This window comes from Palaemon carinicauda, chromosome 22 (assembly GCF_036898095.1).
Source record: "Palaemon carinicauda isolate YSFRI2023 chromosome 22, ASM3689809v2, whole genome shotgun sequence".
In the NCBI taxonomy this organism is placed as follows: Eukaryota; Metazoa; Arthropoda; class Malacostraca; order Decapoda; family Palaemonidae; genus Palaemon; species Palaemon carinicauda.
Window position 1 is genome coordinate 36,875,558 of NC_090746.1, and position 12,407 is coordinate 36,887,964.

Below are 12,407 nucleotides of genomic sequence, written 5' to 3' on the forward strand. Positions count from 1 at the left end.
CATAAGGAGAAACCTGATTTGCTGTCTGTGCATAAGCGAGTAGCAACCAGCTGCTCTTCCTCTCCCTTACAGAAATGGCGAGTAGGAGAGTTTCTCTCCTTTACATGGTAGTAAATAAACAGGCTGAGCAAGTATTGGCAGACAAGTCTTGCGCAGAGTTGTGCACTCTACGATGGAAGGGCGAACTCTTCTGCTGGTAGAAGCGACTGCTCTGTTGCTACTCGCAGTGCTTCCAGTGAGTTTCTCATTCCAGACATGCACTCCTCACAGTGAGTCTCTTCATCTAGAAGCACACAAGTTAAGCTCACATGCTAATGCGACTTGCATTGGTCCCTCTAGCAAGTCTATTCATCTGGATGCACATGTCCTAGACACTTTGTCTAGAGCAAAGAAGAGCGCTACCACTTCAATACACACTACCACATCGATGCGCCCTGCACTCGGGTAGATCAAGGCGCACAGGTAGAATTTGACTGTACTGTGCAAAATGACAATAACTCACGCTCAGGCTATCAGTACTCGCCTTGCCAATGCTCGCCATCTACGAGATCTATTTTGCGAGAGAAACAGTGCATTCCCTCACAAAAGAGAGGAGGTTTTCCCTCTCATGTCGATCTCCCCATTACTCAATAAGAACATTTGTCGCTTCCAGCATCTGCCTCCGTAAGACCGGAGCACAGTGGTCTCCCTCTGAAGGCACATTCCTTGGGCTAAAGGAACTCAGTTGATGACCTCGACCCTACTCAGGCTGCTATGGATGCCAGCTTGGAGGAGAAAGAACCGTTTGACAATGGTTCAGAACATCCCGGCGGAGCGCTGCCAGCATCCGCCAGCCCCAAGATATCACCCCTAGAGCAAAGGGGGCAAATCTTTTAGAAAGTTCTCAGGACATCCCGACAGACCGCTGCCAGCATCCGCCAGCCCCAAGATATCACCCGTAAAGCAAAAGGATGCAGATCGTCTCTTTTCAAAAGTTCTCGCTTGCATGAGGAAGGTTAATAATCTAGGGGATCAGGATCAGGTCCTGGACCTCTTCTGTAATATGCCGAGGCCAACCAAGACTTAAGGTAGCTTTACATTGGTCAAAGTTTGGGGGGGGGGTTGTTAAAGCTGTGAAGAAGAGAGCTTACCCCCAAGTGGCAGGAACCTCCAGATCACTTCATTCGGTCGACTCCTCTCTGTTGCTTCCTTCACTAAATGTCTGGCAAAGGAAGTACTATGAGATGGTAGAGAACAAACCGTCTCCTCTACCATTAGACCCGGCAATTCTACCTTTGACACAATTCTTATTAGGCTAATCTGGCAACTCTACAAATACATTTCTCTGTGGGTGATACTGCCAACATGGAGAGGGTTACAAGATGTTCCTTGCAAGCCACTTCATGGCTAGATTTCTGGTTAGGGGCAGTAGACTTTCTTGTTAAGAACAAAGATCTCTCCACCCCTCAGAGGAAGAAATGGCTGCTAGCATTCCTCCTTTCGGGGCACTGGACTCATGATTTCTTGAGGGAGAACTTCGCTAAGCACTGGCTCAACTCAGTTTTGAGACATCGCGCTGCGGTGGTCTCAAAATTCCAGAGGCAGGTCCTGAAGATAGAAGCAATGAGGCTGCATAACGCCCCCTTAAGTGGCCCTTAATTGTTCCATGTGGAGGACATTGAGGCTGTCGCAGACAGATGGAGGAAAGCATGTCGTGACTCCCACCTCCTTAGGGCGATCACCTCATACTCCCACTCAACAGTATCTCCACTGCAGAGATCTTCTATGGCTGACGTTCAAGGGTCAAAGAGGAACAACTTCCAGGTAAAGCAATCCGCTCAGACACAAGCCCTTAGACAGCTCTTTCGACTTGGTGGTGCCTGGAGAGGCAAAGGAGGTAGGAGAAAGTCAAAGACATTCCTGCTAGGTAGGGCATTCCCCAAACCAATCTAACGGTAGGGGAATGCCTGAAGCGCAAATGGCAGAGATGGTCTTTTTCCATATTAAGAGAGGGATGCATCGTCTCCTTCACAAACTCTCTCCCTCCTCTGACCCCATATCAAACCATGTCGAATTCCTACACGAGTGGGTTCGCGAAGGAACAGGCTCTACGGGCTGAAGTCTAGACCATGCTAGAAAAGGACGCTATTCAGGAGGTCCCGGAAGGGTCCCCAGGCTTCTACAGTTGCTTATTTCTGGTTGAAAAGGCTTCGGTGGGCTGGAGACCAGTCGTCGACCTCTCAACATTGAACTGTTCATACGTCAGACTCCGTTCAAGATGTAGATGGCCCAAACAGTCAGACAGGCTTTCAGACTTCAGGACTTCAAGTCAAGAATGCTTACTTACAGATCCCCATTCATTCATCCTCAAGGAAGTACCTAAGATTTATGTTAGGAGGAAAGATATACCAATTCAAGGTGTGGTTTTTATGCCTGTCCACAGCACCTCAGGTGTTCACACTGGTATTCACCTTAGAGTCCACCTAGACACACAAGAACGACTTTTGTTTGCTTTGATACCTGGATGATTGACTGATTCTGGCAGACTCGGGGTAGTCCCTTCTCTTCCATCGAGACAGATTTCTCACATGTGGCCAAGGTCTGGGGATCAGGGTAGGCTACAAAAAGTCTCACCTGCAACCATCGCAAGACTAGGTATATCAAGGAATTAGAATCGGGATCAAACTAGGCAAGATCTTTCCGTACAAGAAACTAATACAGAGACTAAGAGAAAGTTCAGATTTTTATCTCTCAAGAGAAAAAACATCAGTGTCAAAGGCTATTGGGGCACTTAACTTCTCTAGAGAAGCTAGTCCCCAATGGTTGTCTCCGCATCTGATCTCTCCAGTGGCAACTGAAGACCTTTTGGTCTCAGCACTTGGATCTACAGAGTACTTCGGTGTCAGAAACCAACCTACTCAGGGAGTAGACCTCTCTCCTCCCAAGGATTTGTTGCTCTTCACAGATGATTCAAAAGAAGGGTTGTGGCTCATCTATTGCACCTCACGATATCCGGATCATGGTCCGAATCCAAACAGCAGTGCCACATAAACCTCCTGGAAATAAAGGCAGGTTTTCTATCCCCCCAAGCACTTCCATTGGCTCCTTTCAGGGCACTCCGTGATGTTGAAAAGCGACTACACAATGCTAGTGTCACATAAAAAAACAAGGAGGTACCTTTTCACTGCCCCTATATTAGCTGACTTCAGAAATCCTCAGGTGGACGGAAAACAATTTGGTAGCTCTTACAGCCCTGTTTATACCAGGGAAGAATTTGCTGGCCGACAATCCGAGCTGGAGGGCTCAGATAGTAGGTTCCTAATGGTCTTTGGAACAACAGATAACCAACAAAGTTTGGACTTTGAGGAGTTCGCTGACAATCAACCTGTTTGCAACATACCTCAACTGGAAGTTTCCGGTGTACTGCTCCCCAGTACCGGACCCACAGACATTTTGGCAAGATGCTTTCCAACATCCTTGGGACAAGATGGATGTCTATGTGTTCCCCCATCTGCCTAGTAAGGAGGCTCTTGAAGTCGGGGCATTTCAAGATCTATCTGTGACTTAATAGCTTCACTGTGGCATCATGCAGAATAGTTTCCCGACCTTCTAAATCTGCTCATAGACACACTGAGATAGCTCCCCACACTTCCCTATCTACTCAGACAACCACATGTAAAGATATTCCAGCGAGCAATTCCATCTCTTCAGCTTCACGCCTGGAGGTTATCCAGCAACTGCTCGCAAAGAAGGGCTTTTTGAGACCAGTTTTGAAGAGAATTGCAGGATATCTCTGGGAGTCCTCTGCCTCTGTATATCAGGCAAAGTGGTCCGTCTGTGGCTGGTGTCATGGATGGGGTATCGCTCTTCCCAATGCCACTATTCCAATGATAGCGGAGCTTTTACTGTAGTGTACCTCAGGGAGGAAAAACTTCTTTCAATGTTAGCTGTTAAAGGCTATTGCTCTGCCTAGAGCCTCATATTCAAGCTGAATAAAGTTGCCATTTCATCCTCGACAGAATTGTCTCTCCTCATATAAAATTTTGAGTGCCCATGCCCTCCGTCAGAAGTCAGACCACCTCCTTGGGATATTGTGAACCTCTTCGTCAAGCCTCACATCGAGACTTGACTCTGGAGACCGTCTTCCATCTAGCCCTGGCTTCTACGAAGAGAATGTCAGTGAACTTCATGGTCTGTCCTATGATGTCGCCCCATTCAAGGGAATGCTTGGTTTTGTAGCTAAGATTCAAAATTCGGTTGTAGCGTATCCTAGATTCTGGCCGTTCGGATTGAGAGTCTCTGGTCTGTAACAGATGACTCAGATCAACTGTTATTCTGTCCTGTAATGGCGCTGAGGAGATATCTGAAGAGACCTAAAGAGCCCACCTGCAAAATAGCAGGTTCTTTGTCAGCAAAGGGGAAGAATAAAAGGAAGATTTCTAAGAACTCCATTTTTTTCTGGATAAGGAGGTGATTGAGAGAGGCATTCTTCAAGACCACATTAATTCCAGCCACCGTCCTGTGCCCATAACATCAGGTGTATAAGAACACAAGCCTAGCATTCAAAAAGAATTTATCTGTGAGGCTGGTGTTACAAGCGGTCATGTGAAAATTACAAAAGACGTTCACTGCCCACTACCTGCAAGACATAACCCACAAAAACATAGACACATCCACCTTAGTTCCTGTGTCGTTTGCGCAAAATTTGGTTAACTAACTCCTCAACTCCCTTAAAGGACAAATAGCATTTGGTTGAGGGCAGATGTTACCCGTGAGTAAGACTAGAATGGATGTGTGAGTGACTAGCAACTTCCTACTTCCTTTTCCCTTCTCTTGGGGCTCAGCATCTGAGGAATTCTGCAAGATGACCTCCTCTAACTACAGATGGGTACCATGCTCTTTGCGCAACCTAATATATTTATGTATACTGTACTGTATTTGTTATGTCCCCGTCATCCATGGGAGGTGGGGTCAGGCAATGTCTAGGTCAAGTGAGGGATGTAGCTCCAAGTTTATGCTTACCTGGTTAAGTTGTATTTCTAAATTCTACTTTAGTACCAATTACCAAGGCCGTCATCCTTTATGGATCATGGGGTGTCAGGGTTCCCTCTAAACAGCTTGTATGTATCACAAGAGGGACATCCCGGGACAGTCTCCAGTAAGTTGGTTTACGGACTTCCACCCACCATGTGGTGAGTCTCCTATGTAAAAGCGTAAGGTTTGTATCTAGTGCCAGAAAAAATAACAAATTTGAAATCATTTGTGTTTTTCATAACTATACAAACCTGAAGCTCTTTAAACATACTGGTCCTGCCATTACCTACCCCCAGAAGTCCTGCCGCAATTGCTAAGTGACGGTTTTTACTAGTGCTGGTGTGAGTAGGGTGGTAGGTTACTCCTGCTACCTGTCCTCCTGGTAATGAGTGGAGGGTAGTTACACCTCGCAAACTCTGATTTCAGCTAGTGTTAAAATAATACTCCTTTGAAAAGAGCTTCAGGTTTGTATAGTAAGGAAAAATAAGTTATTTCAAATTATCATTTTTAAGTAATACAGATCGTTGCTTTGTGTACGTCCTAAAAAAACTACCCAAAAAGTGCTTTAAAGAATATGAGCACCTGATAACAATATTTGCATCAATATACTTAAAATCTTTAAGAGTCTATTATTGAGAGATTGTACTCTAATATATTACAGTATACTATATATATATATAAAACATAGCACCTTTCAATAGATTGTACTTGTTTAAATCCTTTACCAAATACAATAATGTATTGTTAAAGTTCAATCATGTGGGAACTGATTCTTTGGCAAATCAGATTATTCATATTCCATAGGTATAGACCTACTTTAAATGTTTATTCAGCATAACTTTGGGATTACTTCAATATTGCTATACAATAGCTTAGTAATAACCATTTTAATTGGAAGCACTAAGCCTGTAACATTATTATTGATGCCAGAGATATATATTGCTGAAAATCTAATAGCTGACCAAGGAAACTTGTTATTGTATGGGTAAGTTGGTGTATGTATTTGAAGATTTTGCATTACCGAAATACATTTGCATATTATTAGCAATTGCTTTGACATTTTTAACAACAATAAGCTTATAGTCAAGTATTTAAACATAGTAGGAACTGTAAGGGTAAATGATTTGATTGGTCAGTATTTTTTTTCTTTTTTTTTTTTTTGAATAAGAAATATATTTAGTCCCCAAAGAGCTGACTCATGATTTTCATTATACAGCATTGTACGCCATTCATGCCATATTACCTGTATATGACTAAACTGAATGCTGCAAATTTGTTAAATACAGTAATATTATTCGGACATACAGTGGTCACATCGATTATGTTTTTGTATTAGCATGTGTTTATGAAAATAGTAAAATATTACAAGAAGTCTCTTTAGTTATGACACTACAGGGTATTTGGTTAAAATAGCTCAAGGCGAAGAAACAGGTAAAAGATTTGGTAATAAAGGTATTGGTGATGATGGAATGGTTGACAAACTGGAGAGAGGAGCTTGAGGTAAATGTTGAATGTTGGGCTCCTCCATGAGTAATTCCAGATTGTATCGTTTTACAATGCCTCCTGCTTCATCTGGTGTCATCTTGTGCGTACTGATTAAGTGTTGTTTCAAGTTCCTGTATATAAAAAAGTTACCTTAGATTTTGCCACATTTAAATATTACTGAGGGGAATGAGATATTCATTATAAAATAACAATTTGCAACTCGTTTGTTTCTACAAGCATACACACCGTTGTTTTTATGTACAGTAAGGCTATTCCCACCTCTAGCTGGAAATGTTTACTGAAGCTTGGTAAGCAGGTAATTAAAGGATGGAAGGTACTCGAATGCAACCTACTCTCCTATTAAGCTAGGATCACACATTCCCGTATCTTGCTCTTGTTTTCTCTCGTAAGAGGGTTTAATGATAGTTGGGAACCAAAAAATTCGAAGTTTAGGGCTTGCGAAGTAAAACCCGGGATGTTGATACATCTGTCGTGTTGCGCCACGTATTTTTAGGTGGCGCACTTACCGTCCTGTATTGGATTGGATGCAAATCATGGTCGGTACTCAAACTCGTACATGAGCAAGTATACAGATTAGGTGGGTTTGACGGCCTGCTGATGGTAGCCTGTAGGTCAGATGTATTTACTGTACCAGACGTGAACATGGTACGTTTATGGTGGGTAAATCTTTAATTGCTAAGATCAACCAGGTACCTCTGGCAACATTTCTGATCGACTTCCTTGCGGAAAATATTGGAAACTTCGGACCAGGTAGCATTTATAGAGCCGCAAGATAATTTACTTCACTAGTTCAGTTACCATGCATTTATTTTTGTATGATTTATACTTTTGTCACAATATCATGTATTTTCCCATAACGACTTAGTTTCTCTGACTGTTGTCAGTGCTACTGTATGTATTATTATAGTAAGGAGTTAAAGTAAATAAATAATGGAAACAATAACACCACATGGAATTAAAAATTTGAAATATATCACTAAAACTAATCAATGTCGTATTAGAGGTAATGATACTTAAGATACCAGAATAAAAAAGAAGTAAATACATAATGCACGTAATAATAAAAACTTTTGAATTTAATCTCAATTATATTTCCGGATATATTCAATACACAGGAGTTCATTCAAAATAAAACCAAGTAGGCCAAACACCAGCCTTGGGTCAAGAGTTGCCTTCCTGTGTAATTAAATGGTATTACTGTATTTTATACAGATTGGCTTTCCTGCCCTTCATGGCTGATGCTTCTTTTACCTTGGTTAATAATGAACAGATTTGCATGTCTCTAAAAGATCCTACGAAATTCTATAATTATATGACAAAATAATCAGAAAACCTTAAATTCCTTAACAGTAAAGACAGATTATACCGTAGTTCAACCCTTTTCCTCCACCTCATGATAGATATTTAATGGTTTGACACGCATAAAGTATTTGCCAGTAATGACAGAAGAGAGAGAGAGAGAGAGAGAGAGAGAGAGAGAGAGAGAGAGAGAGAGAGAGAGAGAGAGATTTTCCCCTGCGCTCCCCTTATTAAAAGTGATTTGTTCCGACGCCTCCTACAAACCTTTCATTCTTTATTATATGAGAATATTACTTCAGTGAAGCTGAACTAGCCAAAAGACTTTTAATAAGTTATGAAGCTTGCCGCTAATTAGCGGGAGACAGACCAGCTACCCCGCTCTCACACTTATAGTGAAATGATGTCACTTTGCTTTTGGCTCGCTGGAGTGCAGACATGCATCTTGCTCTCCCCCGTTAATCTATATTTAGAACTGGCTGTTACTTTGACAAATCTTTGTCTTTTCAGGTGTGATTATTTGGGATTGCTGTTATACGGATTTGTCCTAGCATAGAAGGCCCTTGCGGTACTTTTATGGCGGCCGTGGACACGGATCCCCATGCCCTTTGCTTTGTATGCAGACGTCGTGTCTGTTCATAGTGGTTACTGTGTAGTGATTGTAGGGATTGGCCATCCCCCAAGGAGTGTGGTTTTATAGGTGCCAGAAAAAGAAGTCCAAAAGGGATTTTTAGCCTTTGTGGTATTTCTCGTAGTTTAAGACATACCAAATGTTTACTTCGCCATCTCGTTTCCTCAACATTGATTCTGCTCATTCGGTCTCCTCTGGAGGACGATCGAGTAAGAGTGGTGGCCAATTGACTCCCGGACAACCTTTCTTTTCTGAATGCCCTGCCGCTTCCCCTAGCAAAGTGGTGCCATTTCCCTCTGTCTGCCAACACCATGCATCAGTTCTGGTCGTCCTTGAGATTCTCGGGTTCTCCCATGAAGGAACAACTGGCTGAGGTGCTTCAGGTGAAGGCACAGTGGGAGCGCACATCTCCCTCCCTAGGGTTGACCTCGGTCTTCCCTCTTGAGACTCTGGGGTGAGTGACCCTCTGAGCATCTCGTGTCCCCAGCTGCAGCATTTTTTGCCTCTGCTATGGCACACATCGTTCCTGCAGCTCCAGTGTATTAATGAAAACAGTGGCAGCCTAGTACCCTTCTGAGTGACCAGGTGGGCGAGCCGTATGAGGCAAACCTAGAAGCTGACCAATGTCAGTCTTATAAGATTGCTGAGTGCACTGCACAATCTCAGATTGAGTTGGCTCACTGCTCTGAGGGCCCACAGCGCATGAAGCCTTTAGCTTCACAATCCAGGTCAGGCACCTTGTTCATAAGTGAAGGCTTCCTCACTTGAGTGGTCTCCCCCTCAGGGGATAAAGAAACGAGAACTGGATTATTCCAGGCCTTCTTCCAGCTCGGATCATTGCTCTTGAGAGTGAGATGATGAGTCAGGAGACTTCACAGTTCCCGCCCCTTACTATCTTGTTCGTACGACACAACAGGATGCTTTGCAGTTTGTGAGGCCAGGTCCTTCGGGTCCTGTGCCTAGGGCGTCTTCTCTTCACAAGGAAGAGCCTGCTTTTTCCTTTGTTAACCAGTGAAAAAGAAAAACCACCTTGCCTTACTCGACATCACATGAGCTTGTGTCTCCTCCTACAGGAGCGCATAGGGTATATTGCCAATCTCGTATGGGTGCGCAGATGAGTGTTCGTGATGGATCCCACATTATTCAGCCTTGTCGAAGTCATCTTGCTTCAATGCGAAATATTGTTTTCTTGTTGAAGCATTGTTACGGGCAAAAGGGCTCTTGAACTCAGGGGAAATTGCTCCTCCAGTTCGAATCTAAATTTCTCTGTCTCATCTTATTCTTCTTCTGAATATTACACTGACCTCCTAATTCTATAAACTTTCATTTGTCTTGCTATTCCAACTCTGAGTAAAATTTCTCAATATATATATATATATATATATATATATATATTTATATATATATTTATATATATTATATATATATATATATATATTTATATATATACATAAATATATATATATATATATATATATATATACTTATATAAATATAAATATATATATATATATATATATATATATATATAGATTTATGTATATATATATATATATATATATATATATATATATATATTTATATATATATATGTATATATATATATATATATATATATATATATAAATATATATATAAATATATATAAATATATATATATAAATAAATATATATATATAAATATAAATATATATATAAATATATATATAAATATATATATGCATATATATATGTATGTTTATATACATATATATATATATATATATATATATATTTATATATATATGTATATATATTTATGTATATATATGAATATATATATATATATATGAATAGATATATACATATATATAAATATATATATATATATATAAATATATATATATATATATAAATATATATGTATATATATAAATATATAGATATATATATATAAATATATATATATATATATATATATATATATATATATATTTATATATAAATAAATATATATATACACATATATTTATATATAAATATATATATATATATATATATATATATATAATATATACACATATATATATGTATATATACAGTATATATATTTATGTGTATATATGTACATATATGTATATATTCATTTATTTATTTTTCTATATTTTTTTAATGGCATGAATGTTTCTACATCTGTTATTGCCGCTGGCGTAGATGTTTCTACATCCATTATTGCTGCCTGCTTCGATGAGTGGGAGGTGTCGCGGGTAGGAGGTATTTGCATTCAAAGTTATTTGTGAGAGTATTGGATGATCTCAGCCATCCCGAAGATGGTGTGGACCTTTTTAGCAGAACTATTCTCAAGGGTTGGATCTTCGGAATCCAGGGGGATCTAATGTTTGGGATGGGATTCTCTGCTTCTGGGCGGAAGCCCATCATTACAGATATGGGGAGGATGATTCCATAGTTTCTTGGTCTCAGTCCTAACAAGCAGGTTGAGCTTACATCTGTGCCTCTTTTATCTGTTTTGATGCTATCCTTCGGGTAGGGTATGGAGTGAACCATCTGGGAAGTATACTCTCATTATGCCCATAGTGGAGAGTGCAAATTTCCTTTCCAACACATGATGCCTTAATATTCTCGAGCAGGTAAATGAAACAAATACAAATCAAACCTTTATGGATAAAGCTCCCCTGGATGGATATGCTCACTTGCCACCCACACTATTAACGACCTCTGCAAGTCTAATTAAGGAAAATTCTGTTGACGACCAAGGAACTAATAGAGGCCGAACTTCAAATGCTCAGAAAGTTGATGGAAATGTAAGGAAAATTAAAGGTCATCCACCTATGTGATATACCAATAAATTACCATTATGAAGCATTGTGGATGGTTTTTAAACTATACAGTAAAATTTGTGAAATAAGAAAGAAATTCAAAGAAAATAATGAGAAATGGGAAGCATGGATCTCCTTCAGCAATCATGAGGAACCTTTCAAAGCAGTTTGTAACATTTCCAAAATAAAAGTTAGTAATTGTGAGATTACCAGAGTCCTATACAATGCAGTTCCTGGTAACATGGATGTATATTGACCCAGTGACTGGTGTCAGAGTGAGTCTACTGACACCAAAGTAAATCCAATATAAAAAAGAAAGCCTAAGCCACCAATGTGGCTAATTGCAACATCCAAGGCCGAAGAATCTAATTACTTTAAATTTAGTAAGATAATACAAAGAAAAGTGGGTAACATAGAGCGTGGAAACATTTCTAGATTTGGCAAGAAATCAATCTTGATTCATGCCAGATCTTGAACACAATCTTTTATGTTAAATGATATCAAAATTGAAGAAAATCTCATGGTGGATATCAAACCACATTTGAAATATACTTATGGAAGAGGAGTAATTTTTAACAAAGACCTATATGATTTTAGCGAGGATGAAATAGATATGTTCCCAAAAGAAATTTAGATGGCTCGAAAGATTCCTAGAACTTCTTTGAGTATTTTCACTTTTGAAGGCCATGATGTACCCTCTCTTATATACATCGAAAATGAGAGAATACCAGTTCGCCTGTATAAACAGAAACCATTGCAGTGCTTAAATTGTTTCAAATTTGTTCAACCATCTAGGTTACGTAAAAGTGTAAAGATCTGTGACAATTGTTCTGATCCTGAGCATGGATCCTGCAGTAACATTACAAGGTGCACTAATTCTAGCAAGAATCACAAGCCAACCAACAGGAAATATTCTCAATATCAATCAGAAGAAGCAGGCGTTCAGAAGTCGGATGCAGAGCATAGCAGTGTGGGATATGCTTGGCGACTTCTAACAAAAACCAAGAGTTACGCCAAGGCCTTAGAATCTAAGGATGCTGGACATCATGGAAAAATGGTAACACCAGTTAGACCAGTTAATGTAAAGTATCCTATTGCTGAATCACCATCTAAGGCTGTTACCAAGCCTTCTAATTTAAAAAGGC

General features: G+C 40.0%; 1 protein-coding gene and 1 long non-coding RNA gene across 3 annotated transcripts in view; one reads left to right on the plus strand and one right to left on the minus strand.

The window, feature by feature from the left end:
- Nucleotides 1-12,407, plus strand: part of LOC137616410 (uncharacterized) — a 351,177-nt gene that overhangs the window by 178,012 nt on the left and 160,758 nt on the right. The window lies entirely within an intron of this gene.
- LOC137616409 (broad-complex core protein isoforms 1/2/3/4/5-like) overlaps nt 6,284-12,407 on the minus strand; it is a 454,908-nt gene continuing 448,784 nt past the window's right edge. Inside the window, exon 8 of one of the 2 annotated variants that reach the window (XM_068346136.1) lies at nt 6,284-6,629. In XM_068346136.1, coding sequence (XP_068202237.1) covers nt 6,428-6,629 — 202 coding nt within the window. In that variant the 3' untranslated portion in view covers nt 6,284-6,427. The remainder of the gene's footprint in view (nt 6,630-12,407) is intronic. The other variant, XM_068346146.1, reaches the window with a different exon arrangement.